At 38.3% G+C, this 21602-nt stretch overlaps 1 protein-coding gene across 1 annotated transcript in view; it reads left to right on the forward strand.

The window, feature by feature from the left end:
- Positions 1-21602, forward strand: part of Brinp1 (BMP/retinoic acid inducible neural specific 1) — a 179538-nt gene that overhangs the window by 136684 nt on the left and 21252 nt on the right. Inside the window, exons 6-7 of the mRNA XM_041632489.1 lie at positions 7963-8199; positions 12515-12737. Of these exons, the coding sequence (XP_041488423.1) occupies positions 7963-8199; positions 12515-12737 (460 nt within the window). The remainder of the gene's footprint in view (positions 1-7962; positions 8200-12514; positions 12738-21602) is intronic.

Consider the following 21602-nt stretch of genomic DNA (forward strand, 5'->3'; position numbering starts at 1 on the left):
AGGACCACATATTAAATGTATTAAAACTTTTTTTTATTTAGCAATACCACATATAATTTTGAAAAAGAGGGTGGGACTAAGAGGAAATAACGAGAGCAAGTCTGGAATCAGAAATGGCAACTGGGATATATCTGTTATGTCTTTAGTGCAATTTCAGCTTATGTTGGATCTTCTACCCAGAAATTAGATGTCCCCCAGAACCACTGACCATGATCAGCTGAATCAGGTTCCTGATTGATAAAACAATACTAATGATGTGTTGCAGTTCTTAGAGAATCTAATAGAGATTCTCTTCACATTCCTTTGTTCCCTAAATATCCCTTAACTCTTGAAACTCTACAACTTTTGGATCTCCATTATTTTTCTGTATCTTGAACTACTGATTCATGGGGACAGGAATTTTCACCACTGTTTCTTTAAGAATCGTTTGCCTTCTAAGGAGCTCAGAATTCTCATCTGTGCCATTCTTGCCTTCAGATTGTGTCTAAGACACAAGAACATTTCTCTCCTTTAAGGATTTAGAGGAAATAAGCTTGTGTTAATCAGAAGGTGAGGTAAAGACTAGTGTGGTCTTAACTGGAATTCTTCTTGCCTGGGGCCACTGTTTCCACTTAGACTATTCTTCCATTTACTCTCATACCTACTTATCCATCATTAAACATTTTCCAAGGAGGACTCTAGTTTGGCTCTAGTAATAGTTAATACTTTGAATTGTAATAAATGAAGGAGACTTCAGACTTAATGCACACTTAATTATGCCAGTGCCTTAGAAAGCCTGAGTTATCCCAGATGCCAGAGGGGAGGTAGCATATTCAAAATAGATCAATTTGTCAAAGTCTGAGCACTTTGAGGTCCAGAATCAAGACACCATGGGATCTGCTGAGGATCCGAATTCTGTTAAAAGCAGATAGCTGTCTTGTTACCAAGTACCCACATGCTACACGTGGCCTTTCCTTGATGTGTACTCAGCAACTCAGTGAGGGAGTAAGAATGCCATGGTCTTCTTGAACTTCTACGCTTAATCTCCCAGAGGATCCATCTCCTTACAGAAACATTCTTTTAGTAGTTAAGAAATCAACAAATGGATTTGGGCAAGACAAACTTTTGGCTTATAACATTCACATTGTGAGTTCTGGCATATTTAGTTATTTTTCTTCCCACCTAGCTCTACTCTACCTTATCACAGGCCAAGGCAGATTTCTTTATTAACCAATGGTATTCACAGCATACAGAGGGGAATCACACATCACCTCCCGTTTTCTGCTTAAATAAAAAGGAAGGTTTTAACACAGAAAAATTACATATAACAAAACAGGTATCAAGCAAGAATTACAGTTGCCATATTTATATCTGCCTTATCTTTTATCAAAACTAAGGAAAACTATATTATTACTATCTATTATTCAACTGAATCAAAGGCCCCAGAAGGATATAATATTACCTAAGTAAACAGGAAGAGCATCATAAGCAACTTCCAAAACTCTAGAAATGACAGAGACATCTCATTATTTGGACAGTCACCCAAAGTTCTTCTATAATGTTGCTGGCACCCATCTTCAGCCTACTGACACATAAGTATCTGACAGACTTTTCCATGAAGCAAGAAATTTCAAAGACAGTTCTACCTATATTGGCAGTTTGTCAGTCACTTTCTTCTGTATCCTAAAGAATGATTGGCAGAGTCTTTCTTGATGCAGGAACCCTGAAGGACCAGCTCACTTTCTTTAAGCAATTTCAGAAGTTATTTTTTGTGGGTTCCACATGTCTAGCTCACACAGCAGAACATCAAGCAGTCCAGGCAATAGGAATTTATTGCCCAAATGGCTAATAAACTCCATGAGGAGTCTCTTTGATGTCCATCTTTCTTTGAAGTAATTGGTGCTGCCAGTAAGATATTTGTCTCATGTCATGAAAAGTCCTAAGTTATTAAAACATCTTAAATGCCATATTCTATAGCTCTTTGAAGTGGTTGAAGAATGCCTATCTGAAATATATATCTGTACATCTAGAAAACCCAATTAACATGTCAATAAACTTGATTATTATGTATGACAGTTTATTAAACTGTATTTTTTAAATTATTTAAATTAAAATTTTAAATGAGCTGCACAAACAATACCTTAAGCAAGAGCAGCAATATATATGTATATATACATACATGTATGTGTATATATATGTATATATATGACACAATTGACCTCAAATTTGTATCAGTAATTCAAGATTCATACCAATGAATAATATTCATATCTATTTCATATCCCCCTTTAAACTAAACAAACATTTATGAACAATCATTTAGGGAACTTGGATGTAGTTCTCTTCAAACTCGTTCCTGCTTTTTGTTGGGCAAAATATTTTGGGGGTGTTTACAGTGGCCTTTCAGAGGGTTTGGTCTATCAAACCACATTTGTCTGGAAGAAATTCATAGGTTCTTATTTTCTGAGGAATCAAAGGAAGAACCTCTCTTCCAAAGCAACATATCCTTTGACGCAAGTTCAAACTTTACTTGGGCTTTACTTAGCAATCCATACAATGAAATGTCTCTGTTATGTAACTTTTTAACATTCAAAAAATTTTTTAAAAAAACGCAATGATATACATAATTTAGACTATGTATATTCCATCTTTACATCCCTTATTTTTCTTACTCTATTACTTTTTCTACAAGTATAATATTTTATTATCTTTACCCTTTTATCTATGACTGCTTATACTCTTTTATATTGCATTTACTGTCTCTTTATTCTTTTTCTTCTCTCTCCCAACCCTATGTACATTTTTTTAAACACATTGTGACTCATTTAGATGTTTTTTGTATTTGAATCTGTCCTATTGTGTGTCTGTAATCCTTTTTTTTGTCCTAGACAGCTTCTTAAAATGCAAAATAGCTTGGCTAAGATTAAGGCTGCTCAGGATTATGGCTCCGCCTAGTCCAACATGGCAGAGGCATCTTCTTTGCTTCCGAGAGCCATTCTCTCCGCCCCAGATTCAGGGTCATGTCACAGCAGGTCTGTGTTACCATTAAGCAAGATGTATAACTCTGTTCACAAACCCCATTTAAATGCTTGGTGTCCTTAAAGAGCCAGAGTTTGTGCTGGCAGCACAGCACAGGAAGCTGCTGTTTCAAACTTGTGCATTTTTTGTTTAGCTTTGTTTTGATTTGTTTTATTTTTGTTGCTACCGCTGAATCAGAAAGGCCTCTCCTAAAGGAGCTGTGACATGCTGCCTGCCAGGGGGGAAAATGAGGTTAAATCTTGTTTGTGTGGGAGGGGGAGTGGAGGGGGGCAGGTGTGGGTGTGTCTAGAATTCCTTTCCAAGCCCTTTCAGGTTTTATGTGGATTTAGCTAGTACATGTTGGCTCGCCAATTTGTAGTAGGAACCAGCTTGTTTGTTCCCAGGTGCTCATCCTTGAAATAATAACACAGAAACTGTATTAATTAAATCACTGCTTGGCCTATTACCTCTAGCTTCTTAATGGCTAGCTCTTACATCTTAATTTAACCAATTTCTATTAATCTGTGTATCACCACATGGCTGTGGCTTACCAGCAAGATTCTATCAAGCTTCTCTCTCTGGCATGGCTACATGGCTTCTCCTGACTCCACCTTCTTTCTCCCAGCATTCAGTTTAGTTTTCCCCACCTAGATCTGTTCTGCCCTACTATAGGTCCAAGGCAGTTTCTTTATTAAGCAGTGGTATTCAGAGCATATAGAGGGAAATCCCACATCACTTCTTCAGGAGGATGAAAAGGAGAACTGATGAGTACCAGGAATCTGAACTGGGCTTGGCTTATCTTATGGATCAATAGGAAACATATAGACCTTTTCCTTCCATAATATGTTTTCTTTTTTTATTTTGGAAGATGGAGATCAAACAAATTAATAGCATATAATCTAAGTTATAACTTTTGAGGCAAACAGAAGTGGCATTTGAACCAATTATGTGAAAAGATCTATGTTTTAGGAAAAGGATGACAGACCGAGATCTGAGGAAGATGTATTCTAGACTGGACAAAACAAGAGCAAAGACTACAAGAAGAACGAGAATCGCAAACAGGAGGGACTCTGCCCTTCCAAAGGGCAATGTGTATAGTGTAATGTGTATGAAGCCAAGAATATTAGGAAATAAGAAAGGAAAAGCAATAGAAATACAGTGTGCTACAGTAAAGGAATTGAGGGATTTTAGCACAGAGTTCCTGCAGAACACAAAGCACATTATGAGATATGGATAATGAGCTTCTGCATGGGGTGGGTGCAACTGAGAAGGATGAGGCAAGTGTCAGGAAAAGCAGGAAGTCTTCTTGGATATTTTCACCTGCCTTTGTACATTCTTAATGGCACATCACAACACTGCCCTTCAAAGTACAGCCAGACTTGAAAAAAAAAAATTAATGAGGTTCAAGGGAAAATATTCCATATGTTCAGCGTGGGCATGGTGGTGTTCAAATGTAACACCCAACCATCTCTTTCCTGACTTTGTGAGGAAAAATTTACATGCTTGGCAATAAAAAGTGGCCTTTTCACTCACTCTCTCAGTTTCTCTCTCTTTCTTTCTCTCCCTGTGTGTTGTGTGTGTTAGAGAGGGAGTGTTTTGGGAACCGTGGAGATAGACTATTCCACCCCAGCCGGCAGCTGTATATCTTTCAAAAAGGGCTTCCACAGGCCAAATCCCCCTCCAAATTATTTATGACTCCCATTGAAGCTAGCAGGACTCAGGCGCCAATCTAGGGGTCAGCAATGGCCTTCTTTGTTGGACACAGGTCGCTGGGAGACGACTGTAGCTGTGACTGCTGTGTGAACCTCCGCTGCCGTGAAATGGTTGTGTAACTTTAAACAGTAATGACATTTTGCAGAAAAGTGCTTTTTAATTGCTATGTCTTCATTATTCTCTTTTGAAATTTGCCCAGGAGATTCTGCCTCTGAGACAGCTCGGCATGTTCTGAGTTTCCATTTTTAAAGAGCAGCCAGTGTTCTGTTTCAGCTGCTCTGAGAAAACCCCCAACCCTAAATTTCATCTGTTTTCAGTTGCACTCAATGGGGTAGGTAATACTGCCTTTTGTATCCTTGCCAAACAGAGACATGATTTGATGCAATTTTCTAAAAATGCTCTCCCCAAATTCCTTTTGGGTTAGGACCAAGAATAGAATATCCTATCCCCTACAAAAGGGAGAAATACAGTGATGAGGTGACTGTAAAAATAGGACTGAGAATATAGTCAGTCGAGCTCCTTTAAGCAACAGAAACGTAACCCCAATCCGTAGACGCAGGTGCCTAGAGGGATCAGCTAAAAATAAATGTTGCTTTGGAGGAGAAAATGGTGACTTAAATGAGGTAACTCAATAACGCACACTCGAAAAAACTGCAAACTTGCTTCAGAAAGGACTTTATACTTTGTGTATCCCAGTCTTTGCTCTCTGGATCACCTCCTTCCTGTGCAGAACCCTTGTGTCTGATCACTTGCTCTCATGTCCTGCTCAGTGGTAAGGAGTTTTTCCCATTTCACACCAAACCACTCGCCAGTTTCATAGGTTTCCCAGAATGCCTCCTAAGTGATGTCATGCACACCATACTAAACATTCTTTGGCTTCAGCAGGCAGGGGGTCTAAACCCGCCTCCTTGTAAAAGTTGTGCAGAAAATTAAAGATTCGCTTTGGAATGTACCTGCCGCTATTCTTCATTTTATATGCTGAAGCTTTTGTTGAACCTTTAGGAAATTCATCAGAGGAAGGAAAGCATCATCATTAACAACATCTCCCTTAGCAGCAGTTTCTTCCCATCAAAAACTGGAACTGGGCTGGCAAGATGGCTGAGTGGGTAAAGGTGTTTGCTGTCAGGCCGGATGACCCAAGTTCAAACCCTAGACCCACATGATGGAAAGAGACAATCAAGAGAATCAACAACTGCAAGTTATCCTTCAACCTCCACATATACATATATATTGTGGCATGAGCTCCATAAATACATGTATAAAAATACTCAAAATAAGCAAATTAAATAAGTAAGTATATAATTAAAAATGAGAATTCATAATTAAGGGTGTGTGTTTGTGTGTATGTGTGTATATGTTTATGTGTCTGTGTGTGTGCCATAAAATGTTCCATACAATTAATTGGCATCTTTGCTTTTGTCCTCTAGATACAATATAGCTACTACAAGCATCTCCATTTGAACATAAGAGAAAGTGGATCTTTAGAGAGATAACTTTTTTGAGCTGATTTTTGACATGGAACCTAGTGTTAGCAATGGCCAGCTCAACACGTGGATTGTGCCCTCATTCCACAGAACTACTGATACTTGCTCACATCTCTTTCTCACAGGGCCCTCAGAAAATTCTACTGTGTGATTTCCATATGAGTACCAAATGGTAGAAAAGAAATCCAATGTATATATAACCGTAATAATGGTATACATTACATATAATCTGAAGGAATAAGACAAAAGCCTATAAACATAACTGAAAATAGAAATTAAAAGGAAAGTTTAAAATGCTATATTTATTTACAAAATCTAGAGTAAGTGGGATTGAAGAGTAATCCTGAAGCATATGTGACAAAGAAATAGAGGCTAAAACTATTAGGAAGCCCAAAAACAGTGAATGGGATTGTTTTGGATATGAGTTGTTGGTCCAAATTCCCCCTTCTTTCTGGCCATTATAGGCGGAAACACTTAGCTGATGTTTCTAGGTTCTGGCATGCTGCTTTGACCCAGAGAAACTCCCTCCATCTTTCACTGTAAAGATTAAGACTCTAATTATTTAAATATAGAGAAATACATAAGGTGTAGTCAAGGGTTCTCCTCATATACCCGTGGGTTAGCCACTTTGCCTTAGTGTTTCTTACTGCCTTCCTCATTAGAGTGAACAAGCGAAACTTAGTTTCTGGGATTTTTTTTTTAACCAATGGTTTGGTTTTATAATGCATTCCCTATTTAGTATTTCCCTTTAATTATATCATTCTCACCCTTGAAAAACTTCCAGTGTGTATTCAGTGAACCACATGGTAAATACACGGTCTATAGTCTGTAATAAATTCTTTCCTACTTTCTGTCCTGAAGCTCTCTCAGTCAGTTTTCCTACCACACCATACCCTACCCATCCAGGTTTGTTTCATATAGTGGGAACTCCCAGACACACATATGATATCGTCACTTATTCTACTATTCTTTTGATAGTACTTGCCTCTTCTATACTCTTCAGTAAGTCTACATTCTTTCTCCTATAAAAATTGTCCTTACTCCTGAATTTTTCCTGTGTCTGTTTTTGCTGTAAGCCCTGTTAGAAAGATGTGTGCCTACATCTGTCCCTGTTGATACTGCAAATATGCTTTATTAAAAAAATCTGCTGGTCATGGTCACATGCAACTTTATTCCCAGCACTTGAGAAACAGGGACATGTAAATCTCTGTGAGTGTGAGTTCAAGGCCTTTGTGGTTTACATAGCGAGTGAGAGGACAGAGAGCTATCTAGAGAGACCCTTACTCAAAAGGTAAAACAAAATAAAATAAAATAAATCTTCATATGCCTACTGATCTCAGGACATATTCTTCATAACTAGAGTTTATAAACATTAAGAAAGGAAAAAAAATAAAGTATATAAATATAAACAATAATGTTATGCATTCAATCAGAGTTTCCTCCCCAAATTATATATATATATATATATATATATATATATATATATATATATATATATCGGAGCATCTCCAGTCTCATTACTAATATAACATATCAGTGTTTATATTTTACAGAGTGCCAAGGTCATGACCTCAGATGTTAAATCTTAAGTGATGAACCTGAAGGTCGCACTGAGTGTGGCCTACCTCTAGCTAAGTAGGCTCTGAAATATTCTGCTTCCAATGCACAGAGAGAAACCGTGCAGTGATGGATTTTTGTCATCTTTGGAGGCTTTTAATAAAACACCTTGTTAACCTTCTGATTCTCTTTTCTTGCTATTTTTACCCAGGTCTTCAGATAATCTTCCCACAGTATCTGCAAGAGAAGTTTGTTCAGTCAGCTCTGAGCTACATCATGTGCAATGGTGAGGGAGAGTATGTGTGTCAGAACAGCCAGTGTCGCTGCCAGTGTGCGGAGGAGTTCCCACAGTGCAACTGTCCTATTACTGACATCCAGATCATGGAGTTCACACTGGCTAACATGGCCAAGGCCTGGACCGAAGCTTACAAGGACCTGGAGAATTCAGGTACACAGAAAACTAGCATGAATTATCCTAGCCAAGTAAAAACTGCGAGGAGGGGAAATAGAATAATGGCACTTGTTTCTCTTGGAGAGTTTGGGGTCAGGTGTAACAGAGGAAACACACATTCCACAGAATGAAAAACAGTGGGCATCAGAAAGCATTATGCTTATATGATACATATCATCTCTGTTGGACTCAAATGACAAAGACTGAAAACACACCTCTGCAGAGTGGAGAGTCAGAGGGCATTGCATATTTTCCTGAGTCTCTATTTATGTGTGATAGGTGTATATTCACCGTTGTGTATAATTATGAATTAATGAATGAGCACACTTAAGTATATAAATATATATGTCTGCCTATATTTAATATATATGCACACACATAACTATATGTATATATGTGTTTATGCATATATAATCTTGTAGATACCCAGACATCACACAAATTATCAAAATTGAAAGTTATTTTTCTGATAATTTAGCTATTTTTTGCATTTCCTGGCTCAGACTAATGAGCTTTAGGGGAGGAAAGTCAGTTATCCAAGGTCATGAAGAGGATAAGGCCCAAAATTAGATCTTTAAGTTCTTGGAGCTTTGAATTCTGTAAGAAATGAATTATGTAACCATTGTGAGATGCAAATGATTGTGGCATTTCAAGTGTCCATGAGTGAGGATGTGGAGCAGATGGCACAACGATGATGAGATGGAGTCACTGTGGCCAGTAAAGTCAGGGGTGGCTGTGTTGAAAAAGAAAGTCTAATTGTCCTTCTGTGCTTCAGAGAACCAGTTCTCACGTTAGCTAGGAGTGATAATCCCAGTGTAGATTAGGGATCAGTAGCATAAATGCACATAAAGATTGACATTATAAAGGGAATCAACAGAAACAGATTCTGGTTATCACACTGAGTTGAAGAGAAAAGGGATTGAGATGATGTCTAAGACCTTTGCTTAGAGTTGCATATTGGATAACTTTATGGTTGTTGGTATCCTTCAACTGAGCTAGAGCACCCAAGAAAATTTGAAATCAAGAAAATGTACTCAGTTAGATAGGATAAGTTTAAGAGTCCTTAAGAATTCCACGAATCATTAGACAGATATAGTAAACTTATAATTCATACTTTAACATCTGTTAATTGAATGAGCTCATCAGTGCAGTGCTCCAGTTTTCAAAACATCTTTATAAGCCTTCTGTCTGTTACAACTACATGAAATGAAGTATTATGTGCCTTTCCAGGGATCAGGAAGGACAAGACTCAGAATCTTCCTTGAAGGTACATATGTGTAAATGACAGCATTGGTAGTGGAGCTCCGGACTCCATTCACAGCAGTCTTTCCAGTATATTAATTCTAGTCAACCTTGTAGGCCTGAGCTCCCTCATCTGATAAACGAGAGGTCATGTTGTTTTCATTTTGAATATCTTAATTTATTTAAGTCTTTAGTCACAAAACCCTTTGATCAAACAAAATTTTACCTCTGAGTCACTGTGTATTATTTAAAAAAAAAAAAAAGCAGAGTTTCACAGAGTGTCACTTAAAATGTCTGGTTGCCATGAACTTGAAATACCACCTTGCCAGCAGAGGATCCATCAAAATTCTGCTTCTGCAGGGTCATGCAGCTTGGATGAAACTGCTGTGTTTGTTTATGAAGCTTTATCCATTAGTCCATTTTAAATTCTTGGATCTTTAAAGCAGAGAGGTCATCATGGAGGGTATTACAGTGATTCACGGCCTCAAACAAACAAAATGCATTTGACAGAATGCTTTTGCAGAGAAATGCTACTAATTGCTAAAATTCCTAAAGAAATGAAGAGTATCTGCATCAATAATAAGGAGTTCTAATTCCAAAAGAAAGCTGCTGTGAGGGCAGAAAGGGAGATGTTGCAGAATAAGAAAATAGTAAAGAGTTTGTCTTGCTCTTTTTCTTTATCAGGTATACCTACTCATGGATCTCCTAGACATGCCCCTCTGAAACAGCTTCTCATTTAATATAAACCCTCCTACTGTTTTACTCTATTTTTTCTAGTCCTTAGCCTTAATGTCTTTGCTCCTGAAGGAAGAAATAATGGTTGTGGCTTCTTTGATGGCTTCACAATTTCTAAGTTTGGATTAGATACTGTTATACAAAATTGACAGATGTGTAAACTAAGATCTTGAATGAGTGAAGGTCCTTTAACTCTTCGGTAGTCAGAATAGAATGTGAGTTCTTGTATATCTGAATATCTATCACAAAGTTTCTAAAGGTCTGATTCAGAATTTCTGTTTTTAACAAATTTTCTTTTTCCCCCCTCAATGCCCTGTTGAGAGCGAGTTTAATCCTTTGAGTGAGGCTGAAGTTTTAATTGAACTGGCTACTGGCCACTGACCCTGTACAGGTTAGCTACCTGTTTTGTGCCCAACCTCTGTAGAGTGGAAGTACCACAGATATACATGTCATAGTTTCCTGTGAAGATCATTCATATGTTTGAAGTGCTTAGAACTGGATTTGGTATCTGTTGAAACCTATGCAACTTCTCCTTATGTAAATAAAGTGAACGTATGGACAGGCATGAAATTTCCTTGCATTTTTTTGTAGCAGAAAATAAAATTCTTAGGCTGCAACAATGACTTTTAAGCTTTTACATGCAAAACGATCCGTATATGCTTCATTTTCCCAGCAGTTGAAAATAAAAAACAAAAACAAAAAGAAAAATGCAGTGGAGGATGGTGTGGCTGAAAATGTGTCAGGGCAAATAAGAGCAGCTCAGGTTTTATGCTTGCCTCTTGAGGCTTTTTGACTGTGTTATCTTTAGAAAAATCACTTTCTCATTCTAGGTTTTAGTTTCCTTGCTGTATGTATGGAACAAGAACGATGAGCTAGGTGATTTCTTAGGTTGTATCAAACTGCAGTCTGAGATGGTGCTCAGAAACTCAAATACTAGGCACCAGGGCTGAAACATTTACCAAGGGGACCATTACCATCTCTTAAATTGTAGTTTTTCAGCACTGGAGATGATGCTACATGGTTTACACCAGGACTTCAGATAATAGTTGAATCTGGAGTACAGAATTTCACTTTCTTCAGTTTTCCATCCAACCTCTGTAACACATCAAAGAGAAAGATACAGTTGGGTGCTAATATGTTTTTAACACCACTCTGGATCTAGTAAAATCCTGTATTTCAATGGGAAATCAGGCACTTGGGTTTGATCACTTAGCAGGCAACAACTGACTAGAATTTATCAACATGGTTTCCTTTACATTTATTTTCACAGTTACAATTCAACCAAAAGCCTGCAATACTGATTTTCTATGTAGATCAGATAAAAGCTTTTCCATTTTTAACTTGATAATAATAATTTAGTTCAAAAGCACTGTTAAGAATGAATACAGAGAGAATGTATTTTAGCTTGGCTTCGCAATGCTGGAAGTCTGGGGAGACATATGTTAAACATAGATGCCTTATACAGAAGATCTGCAATAGAGATAAAATGTTAGCACAACAGACTTTGGAGTGTTATACTGACCTCAGACAAATTGCAGGGTCTTTCATTGGCTGAGGGAGCTAAGTGTCAGGAAGGAATTCAGGACTGACTAAAAACTGATTTGCAGTTTTTAAACTTTTTTCTTGGGAAGACCTTTTCTCCTTTTCTTAACATTCCTTAATTGTCTGTAATGCTTTATGTACGGTTGAGTCTTTCTGGTCTACCCCCTGTCCACTTTGACATATGTGGTGCTGTCCTTGTTCAGTTCATGTTTAGGTGAGACTGGGTATAATTTCTGCCATTTCTAGGAGGCAAACTCCCTCATTTTCTGTCTCTATTTTTCTGGCTCCCCTTTCTAAATGTTTCCTGAGCCTTGGGTAGGGGAATAGTTGTGTAGACATATCACTGAAATTGGATTCCATGACTCTGTATTCTGATTGTTTGTGAGATTCTCTAACAGTCTTCTGTTACAAAGACCAGTGTCCATAAAGAGGGTTGAGGACTACATTTATATCTTAAGATGTAGAGCTAGGATCCTCTGATAAAATAGAACATGCAACATTTGTCTTGTTGGGGCTAAGTTACTTCACTCCATTGTATATTTTCTAATCCCCTCCATTTATGTGAAAGCTCCATGATTTTGTTTTCTTTATGCACAATCATATTCTATGGTGCTTATATACCACATTTTCATTATCCTTTTGCTGGTTAAAGGACATTTAGGTTGTTTCCAATTCCACGGTGTTATTAAGAGAGCAGAAAAAAATAAAAGGACAAAGGAGGAATTAAATTTTAAAGGACTTCAGATGTTGGCAATATGCTTACCTCTTCTCTCTTGGTTTTGTCTCTTGTTAGATGAGTTTAAGTCATTTATGAAGCGTCTCCCAAGCAACCACTTCCTGACCATTGGTAGTATCCACCAACACTGGGGTAATGACTGGGATCTGCAGAGCCGTTATAAGCTCCTGCAGAGCGCCACTGAGGCTCAGAGGCAGAAGATCCAGCGCACAGCCCGCAAGCTCTTTGGTCTCAGCGTGCGATGTCGCCACAATCCCAACCACCAGCTGCCTAGAGAGAGGTATGTGCTCCTACTACAACATCTTTGCAATGCTTGCTACCCTGATTGCTCTGTGTCAGCTAACACATTCTCCTGCAGAAGAAGAACATGTGCTACAGGTAGCATATTTGGGACTCTTTAAGCAAGGTAGTCAATAATACTCTCCAACAATGCTCCTGATTGCATTTGGTCCTTACAACACTGAATTCCACATGCTTCTTATAAACACCTTTGAACTTTTGTATCTATGGCTTCTCCACATACAGTTTAACTAATGTCAGACTGAAATTATCCAGACAAAACTGTGTCTCTACTGCACATGCTTAGATGTGTTTTCTAGTCAGTTTCGCCTTAACCATGGAATGCAAAGAGTCGCATTATATGAAAAATTACAAGTACCCTAAAGATGATCCAAAATACAGAGGAAGATGTGCGTGGGCTGTCTGCAAATGCTATGTTCACTTTATTAAAAGATTTGCACATCCACTGATGTGGCATCTGTGTGGAAAATCCTGAAATCAGTTTCCCAATAATAGCAAAGGACATTGGACCATGATGTTCAGCTTTGCATTGTTTGTGCTGTTTCTCAGCTATCTGACTGAGAGAGGCTCCAACACTGGTCCCAACCACTATATGGTACCATTTTGTTTACTTAAAATATAATATCTATACAATTTAAAAATACTAAGTTAGGAAAATGTGCATCTCTTCTTAATGGTAAAGAAAACGGGCTGACTAATTAACCAGTTAATTTAGGTAGCAGAGAGTCTTTGATCAGGACCTAGAGTGGAGTTGAATAAATGTTGTACCAACCGGTAAAAATTTTAAGGAGGATCATACAGGCTAGTCCCGTGAGTGCATGGTTTTATCCAGAGATCCAGTACCTCCTTAAGTTCAGAGTTGCTTCCTCTGCCTAGTTTGGTCCCAGCCTTTCCTTGTTTGTAACACTTGCTCTGATAGCCAGTGGGAATAAACAGATGGGATTTACCCTCTCGTGAAATTTTCACTTTTTCTCAGGGACATGCAACGAAGAAATCAGGATTCAAATTTGCATGGTCAAATTCCATCCTTGGCAATTTACAATCTGCAGCTGTAAGTTTATTTAGTAGTCTCTCCAGGGTTGCTATGAGACTGTCAGAGGAGGGCAAGAAGGCAAGTTGGACCATAGGGGTGAATTCAGGTGTGGAGCCTGATTTAGGGCAGTTCATCCAGAGCACTTCTCATTCCGTTCGTTTCTTACTGGAGGGAGGATCTTGCCTTTTATATCATTCAGAGGAAGAAAATCCACATTAAAAAAAAATTAGATAAGTTTGGGGATAGAGAGGTAGCTTAATGTTTCATAGTACTTTTTGCTCAGTAGCATTCAATTTTTTTTTACCGGCAGAGCAAGGCAACCATCTGCAACACACATGTAATGTTCACTCCAATCAGGGTGGAGGCAAGAATGGCAAGATTTACTGGGGCTATCCTGGCTGAGAAAACACAAGTCAAAAGTTTAGGGAACCTGCCTCAAAGAAATGGGAAAAGAATGATTGAGGAGGGTAAATACTTTTGGCCTGTGCATATATAAACAGGTATGCACACCTACCTTTGGGTGGTATACAGGCACGTACACGCACACACACACACACAAGAACATACACCAAGAAAAATCAAGTCAAATGTACATAGTGTGGTCTAAGTTGGCCACATAGTTGTTTTGTGTTTGTGTTTATGTGTGCATTTGTGTGTGTGCACATATTCATTTTCTGGTGTACAGTCCAGAAAACTGAAGTTCAGAGAGGTAAAATCACTAGCCCCAAGCTACAGCTACATATAACTGGTTCACAAATGAGGCTGATTTCTGTCCATATGGAATATGTGGATATGTACAAGGACATTTTTAATTACCACATGGAATGATATTATACAGGACAGTCTCTAAAAAATTATCTGGTTGCAAAAGTCACTGAAAATGAGATATAGCCTATATGTTATAAAACAAAAGTCAAAATGGCATTTAAATCTATAAACCTCTATTTGTTCTCTGTAATGTCTGTTGCACTAACACACAAGACAGCAATTAAAAAGCATTATATTCTTGACAGTTCAAGCTGTTTATCGCAATATGAAACTTTCTCCTCACATTTTTGTACACTCATTTCTAATGTTGCTTCATCTGTGAAGTCTTTCCTGACTGCATACAAAATGTTCCTAATTCTAAGTTCCCCTTTATCTAAAAAATACTTTTTAAAATGTACTTCTCTCTCTTTCTCCCATTATGCCACATATCCTTATATACTAGTGTGTGTGTGATCTTCGTTTGCACCAGACACTCCAATTCTAAGTCCATTCCATTGTTCCTACTTTGTAATAACCACTTTGATAGTAAAATTGATTTTTTTCTGTCAGTTACTGATGTGTTGCTGTTCTGTTGAACCACAGACTTGGAAACGGGTCTGTTCACAAATTGACTTCCCTGTTGCATGCAGCAGATGCCCAAGCTGCCACCATAAGGGAATCTCTGAAGTAGAACCATTCAGATTTATCAGAACTGTGGCAGGTGACCAGCCTGAGGCACTATTTGGGGCTCATAAATGAATACAGTCCACAGTGCTATGAAAGATGGCTGTTACAGGAGGACTGGGGAAATGTTCAGTTGGGAATCAGAAAATAAAACTTTCCCCAGGTGGATATTAGCTTGTCAAGGTTATTTTATCCACGTCCTACAGACTGGGTGACTGAAATAGTAGAAATCTATGTTCTTATAATTCTAATATCTGGATTCTTAAACACAGGCTCTGGCAGGGTTGAGGACTCTGTGCCTTGTATTTTCCCTGTGTTCTCACATGATCTCTCCCCACATACACGTGTGTCCTCATCTCCTCTGCTTTAGGATCACAGTCTCGCAGGATTGTCATCTAACCCTAATGAACTTATTTCAAACTAAAATCTGCCTCTGAAGACAGTGATGTTTTTCAGTACTGGGAAATCAAGAGTTTAACATATGCATTTGTGGGGAGGCTAGATAATCCAGCCCATAACACTCTAAATCAGTGTTTCTCAACCTTCTTAAAGCTGTGACCCTTTAATAAAAGTTCCTCATGCTGTGGTAACCCCCAGCCACAAAATTATTTTGTTGCTACTTCATAACTGCAATTTTACTATTGTTACGAATCACAGTGTAAGGAAATCTGGTATGTGACCCCCAAAGGAGTCGAGACCCATAGGTTGGTTGAAGATCACTGCTCTCAAGAAAAATGATTTGTGTCACATCTTTAGAGGAAGAAAGCATATGCCCTAAGACTAACCAAATAGGTGTAAACCTGAGCCAAGCCGTCAATTTTTAGCCATTACAAGAGTGCACATACATCTATCAAATTTTTTGAGAGTCACTGAAGAAATTAGAAGTTAAAAGACACTGGAGAAGCACACATTAATTAAATGTGGAATCTGCAGAGCATAGACCATGACGGACAAACTGGTCTGGGGAAGACACAAAGTGAAAGGTGCCGAACGTGCATTAGAAGGGTTAACAGGGAGCCTGAACGTAAATGGTGAATTTGACTGTGCTTTAGTATTTATTAGTGAGGCTGGGGGATCTTGGAAAAGTCACTTCCTTGTTTAGAGCTCAGGTTTCCAGAGCTGTGCCTTGAACTTTGTTCTGCTTGTGGAAGTGGCCAGGTAGAGATCCCTAGAAATATCACAATGTTCCTGGGATCTTTAAAGAGAACTCTGGGTGATGTCCTGCCCTCCTTAAAATTCACCTGAATCTTGACAGACATTCCTCCCACTCTTGCTAGGAGTGTGGCTGGAATCTGCAACTGGCAAGTCAGTTATGTTCATACATGGAGGAATAAATGCTGCTACTGCCGAGGGTGGGAACATACAAAACGAGGGTCTGAAGCCTTCCCAGGGGAGCTGAACTTCCTTGGCCTGGCTGTGGGCTGCTTTCTGACATCTGAATCAGAGGCTTTTAATGAGCATTTCTCAGACTAGCAGGGTACCTCTCTGCCAAAGAGCAGTGTCAGACAGAGGTGATAGCAGTGAGAACCTTGAGCCACCTCTAGCTGAGCAAGTTTACGTTTGCAAATGAACTGATTGCTCAGCTTCAATTTGTCTGCTTGTTGAGCTCCATAGGAGTTGAGTGCTATGAGCAGGTGCTGCCATTGCAACAGGTGCCACTGAGATTTTTACTTGTCTCACAGAAGGCTGTCATTGAGACAGGATGGGGGACGGAAGGGCATAGAATATTTACTATACACAGTTAGGTCAGAGTAAGGTCTGTCTGCCATTTCCTAGTCATCAGGTTTTGTGTAAGTACCTGTACCTCATTTGTGGTACTGTATAATGATAATTGCCATTAGGTTAAGTATGAGGATGAAGATTTTTAAAATTTAAAGGTCTGGTAAATTACTTGACACCAGTCAAACACGAATGAGAATTCATTTAATATGTAAGATCTGTGTGCCTGAAAGTCTTTTTTCTTACATGAATTAACTGTTTCTCTCATCACAGTTTCATGAAATAGGTACTGGTACTATTCTCCTTTGACAGATAGAGCCACTGGGGCATAGAAAGTTTAAGGATATGCCAAAAAAAAAAAAACCCTCCCATTTTTATTGATGTTTCAAGTATGTTGTTTACTTTTTAGTGAGAGGCTAAGTGTGGGTATTTAGAAATTGACTTGATGGATGTTTATTAACAGGCTATTGGGCAGAGAGATGTTTTGGCTATCACTTTATGCAAAATAATCTATTTCAAAATTTAATGTCTCAAAACAGTAAATTGTCACCATTCATGTGTAGGTCAACTTGGTACAGTTGGGGGGATTTCAAATTGGCTGAGGCCAGTGTCCTTGGGTAACTTCCATCTGTGGACCTCCAAAGTAGCTGTCTCCCATAGCTGGCATTGAAGCTGATTGTCAGCTGGAGGCTCAGCTGGGGCTGTCAACTAGAATGCTTACCCATGTCCTCTACATGTCATTTGATCTTCTTTAGCATGGCAGCTGGGCTCTGAACAGAGTACCCTGAGGACAAAGGAAGTACTAAGATTTCCACAGCCTAGCCTTGACAGTGACAAAGGATCACTTGCATTATATAATATTGCATTGAATATTATGAGGATATTCTAGTGGTGAAACACGTCACAGATCTCTCCCCTGTCAATCTCTTCTCCATTTCACATGCTCTACTTCAGTAGTAGGATCTGATGAAGGAACCAGTCCACTGGCAGGACCGCATAAATCCACCAAAGTATCCTCACAACTTCATATGAAACCTCAAGCACGATGGAAACATCATAAATATTTGGATGAATAATGATCAGCAACCATAACCTGGAATTGGTATGGTTGAACCCCTGCCCTTTCAGTAAGCACTGGATCTTGAAAGAGAATGTAACCTGCTCATTTTGACATTTCCATGACATTGGATACAATAAGCATGCCTAATTTGGAAAGCTGTCAAATCAGGGAGAGTCTTTTTTTATTAGCAAATTTTGTTCTTTCACAGTTTCATAGTTGTACATTATTTTGGTCTCTCATTCTCATTTCCTCTCTGTCTCTACCAACTTCTTCTACTTCTCATGAATCTTTTTCTCTGTTCACTAGTTTTAGCATAATTTAGTTTCCTACAAAATTTAACCAGAACCATCTATGTAATCCTGAGTTTGCAACTAACCATTATAACCTGGAGGATCACTAGTGGGTACATAGCTATATATTGTTCTTCTCCCTCACCCCAAATATGTTGGTTGCCAACAGGGCAGAAATGTGGTAGGACTCCTTGAGTTCTTGGCCACCTCATAGCTGACTTTTGGAAAGAAATAATGCCTATGGGCTCTGCAGTATGCATAGTTTCCATGATTCATAGTTGCATGATTTTACAGCCCCTTTTCCAATTCTACAGATTTTGCATTCTCTCCATCTCCTTCTCCAAAATGTTCCTTGAACCTTATAGGGGTGGTATAAATTTCTTCCTATGGCTTAACACTTAACCATTGTTTATTCTCAGAATCTCATGGAACCATAAATCACTGCAAGATATTTCTGTTTCAGGCTGATAATACTCTTTCTCTATGGATATTAACATATATATTTATGAAGGGATATGATGATATGCCAATTGATCTAAGAAGCTCTCTATTGTGCTCCTAAATCATGGCATTTAGGCAAGATTTACCATATTAGACATAGGCCCTCTTTTGTTGAGTAAGCCCCCAAATCAATAAGAAAGTAATTAGTTATCTCCATAATAGTGATACCACCATTATGCCGATAGACATTTCTTTCCTGGATGGTTGTACTTATAATATATAAGATTCACAACTGTGTTGTGGTGTAATTACCTCACATCAGCCGGAATAACACAATAGGATTATGTGTTATAAAAGACATTGACATTTAGTATAATTGAAGATCAAAGAATCTACAGCAGATATGGAGAATAAGATTATTATTAATAATAATGAAAGCAATAATATAATAATAGCAGTAGTACAGAATAAAGCACTTAAGCTATTTAACAAGTGGGCATAATGTAGCAGATAACAGAACTCACTATGGGCATAGCTTTTGGCATCAGACTGTTTAGGTCCAAATCCCAACTCTGTTACCAAATAGTGACTTTGGAATGAGTTACTGTCATCTTTGTGCCTCCATTTTTTAAGATGTAAAATGAAGCTAATAATATGCCTACATCATAAGGCAGTTCAAAGGATTATTTTTTCCCACATTAAAGACTAATAGTGACCTTAATAAGCAAAATTATCAAGACAACACTGACATTTTACCTATTAATTTCTTATAACATCTTTATTACCTAATAATACTGAATGCTGGTAGGTAGTACAGGCATAGTTTGCATCTTATTCTCTTGCTATCTCTAGGGAGTAGGTGCTATTGATCCATTTTATAGACAAAAAGAACTGACAACTCAAGAGATATAATTAATTTATTTTAGATAAACTACAACTGAGCAGAATGTTTAGAATAATCATGCAGGCTACCTAAATTGTCTGGATAGAAAAGTTCCTTTGGCAAATAAGGAAAAGCCCATATTTTTTATGAAGTGTGGAGTACAAAGAGAGACCTCTGTCTTGGTTGAGATACTCTGGCTGCAGTGTGGTGATCTCAAAGTCAGATTTGGAGTTATAGCACCATGACTAGAAGTGTGGTGAACAACAATTCAGTCTTATTGGTGCTGGTACTGTGACTTAGACTCAGAAAAGAGCACAGTGATAAGGCTTATGGTGACTTTTCAGGTGGGCAGCTTTGAATGAAGCTCTGAATCTCAAGTAAGAATGGGGCATACAAATTCTCTAGAGCAAAAGCAAGAGGCTTGGCTCAATGCAGGCTAATGGGACAAATGCCTCCTGAATGGTTACTATGTCCATGGCTTTGGAAGTGCCAAGATAAATAACACCTATTCCAGCATAAGGTCCAGTCCAAGAGCATAATCGGATTGATTCTACACCCAACCACTATGTCTTTTAGAATTTCTTCATGTGTGAAGTTCCATATCAAGTTCTTCCTATTCTGTGGTGGATTTTCGTTTATCTCTTGGAGGGCTGGTTCTGGTTTCAGGCCCAAGTACTGAAGTTAGAAGTATGAAGGAAAACAGGTCCATAGAAAAGTTTCATGTGGTTTGTCTCACCCTTAAGCAAGCATTGCATTATGCAGTTAAAAAGGAGATAAGAGATTGATTGGCATTTGGTTATTATTGTTAGATTTTGAGACTTTTGATTCTTTGAGCACCTCCCAAAAAACAGGGTCTGAATACCAAGACCACACTAAATTCAAACTTTGAGGAGTCCTGCTTCTGCCTCTGGAATACTAGCATTACAAACATGCACTGCCGTATGAAGCTCAGTTCTTGGTTTTCACACATTTAAGATGGGAATCATTACTTCTGGTTACCTCAGAGAATCATTCTTGTGCTAAGCTCAGGTTAGAATTTGTATGTGGACTTCTTAAAGAAACAGGGCTGTGTAAGTAGGGTGTACTTGAATCCAAACTCCTAGGGAATAGAACAAGATTGAGTTAAGGACCAGTTTAACATTGAATAGTTAACACCTGTAATCAGTCACTAGTGTCAGGCAGTGTCTTTTGACCCCAGCTTCTTATAATCATTTTATAGTCCTATAGGGTAGTATTAATATACACCTACTCCCTCTCCTTCTTTTTTTCTTTTAATGAATGAGGTCATTAAAGCACAGTGATGCTAAATTGTCTGGTAAAGACTTTTTTTTTTTTTTTTGTCAGCTAAGAGACTTGAGTTCACTCTTATAACACTGGTACTATGCTACCAAGCCTTGAGAAGATACTCAGAGATATTTATACACAGTTTGTTGTCAGTGCTGGGATTTGCTTCATATTGCAAATGAAAGAGGGAGGAACTAGTGATGAGAAAATGAGGATAGGAAAGAATTGGAGTAAAAGAATTGGAAAAATATAGAGGGAAAGAAGGAAGTGAAAAACAAAATTTGCATAGCAGTCAACCACTCAGGAAATGCTGAATTCAGGTGTCCTCTATGCAAAATGGTAAGTGTTAACTGACCATCTGTTCTACCAGACTCGTGTTAGTCTCTGGGAGGTAGTTAAAGATAAAAACAAAGCCCTTAAGACATCACTGTCTACACTGGGTAGAGTATGAAGGACAGTATTTTGTAAATAAGGTAACTGAGCTCAAGTCCGGTTATGCAAACATTTCAAACTCCTGTTGCACCACATAGGAATAAGGAGAAAGGGAGAAGGAGAATGATTAAGGGAATGATACAGAGAGGAGTAAGAGGAAGAGAAGAAAGAAGAAAGAGGGGAAATGATATGGGGGAGCAGAGTAGTTTCAACAACACTCTAAAGGGATATAACAGATTTTTTTTACTTGTTTATTTAGTAAAATGAAGTGA

Source organism: Microtus oregoni, unplaced genomic scaffold (assembly GCF_018167655.1).
Source record: "Microtus oregoni isolate MIOR12 unplaced genomic scaffold, Mior012 000041F_ref0000270, whole genome shotgun sequence".
In the NCBI taxonomy this organism is placed as follows: domain Eukaryota; kingdom Metazoa; phylum Chordata; class Mammalia; order Rodentia; family Cricetidae; genus Microtus; species Microtus oregoni.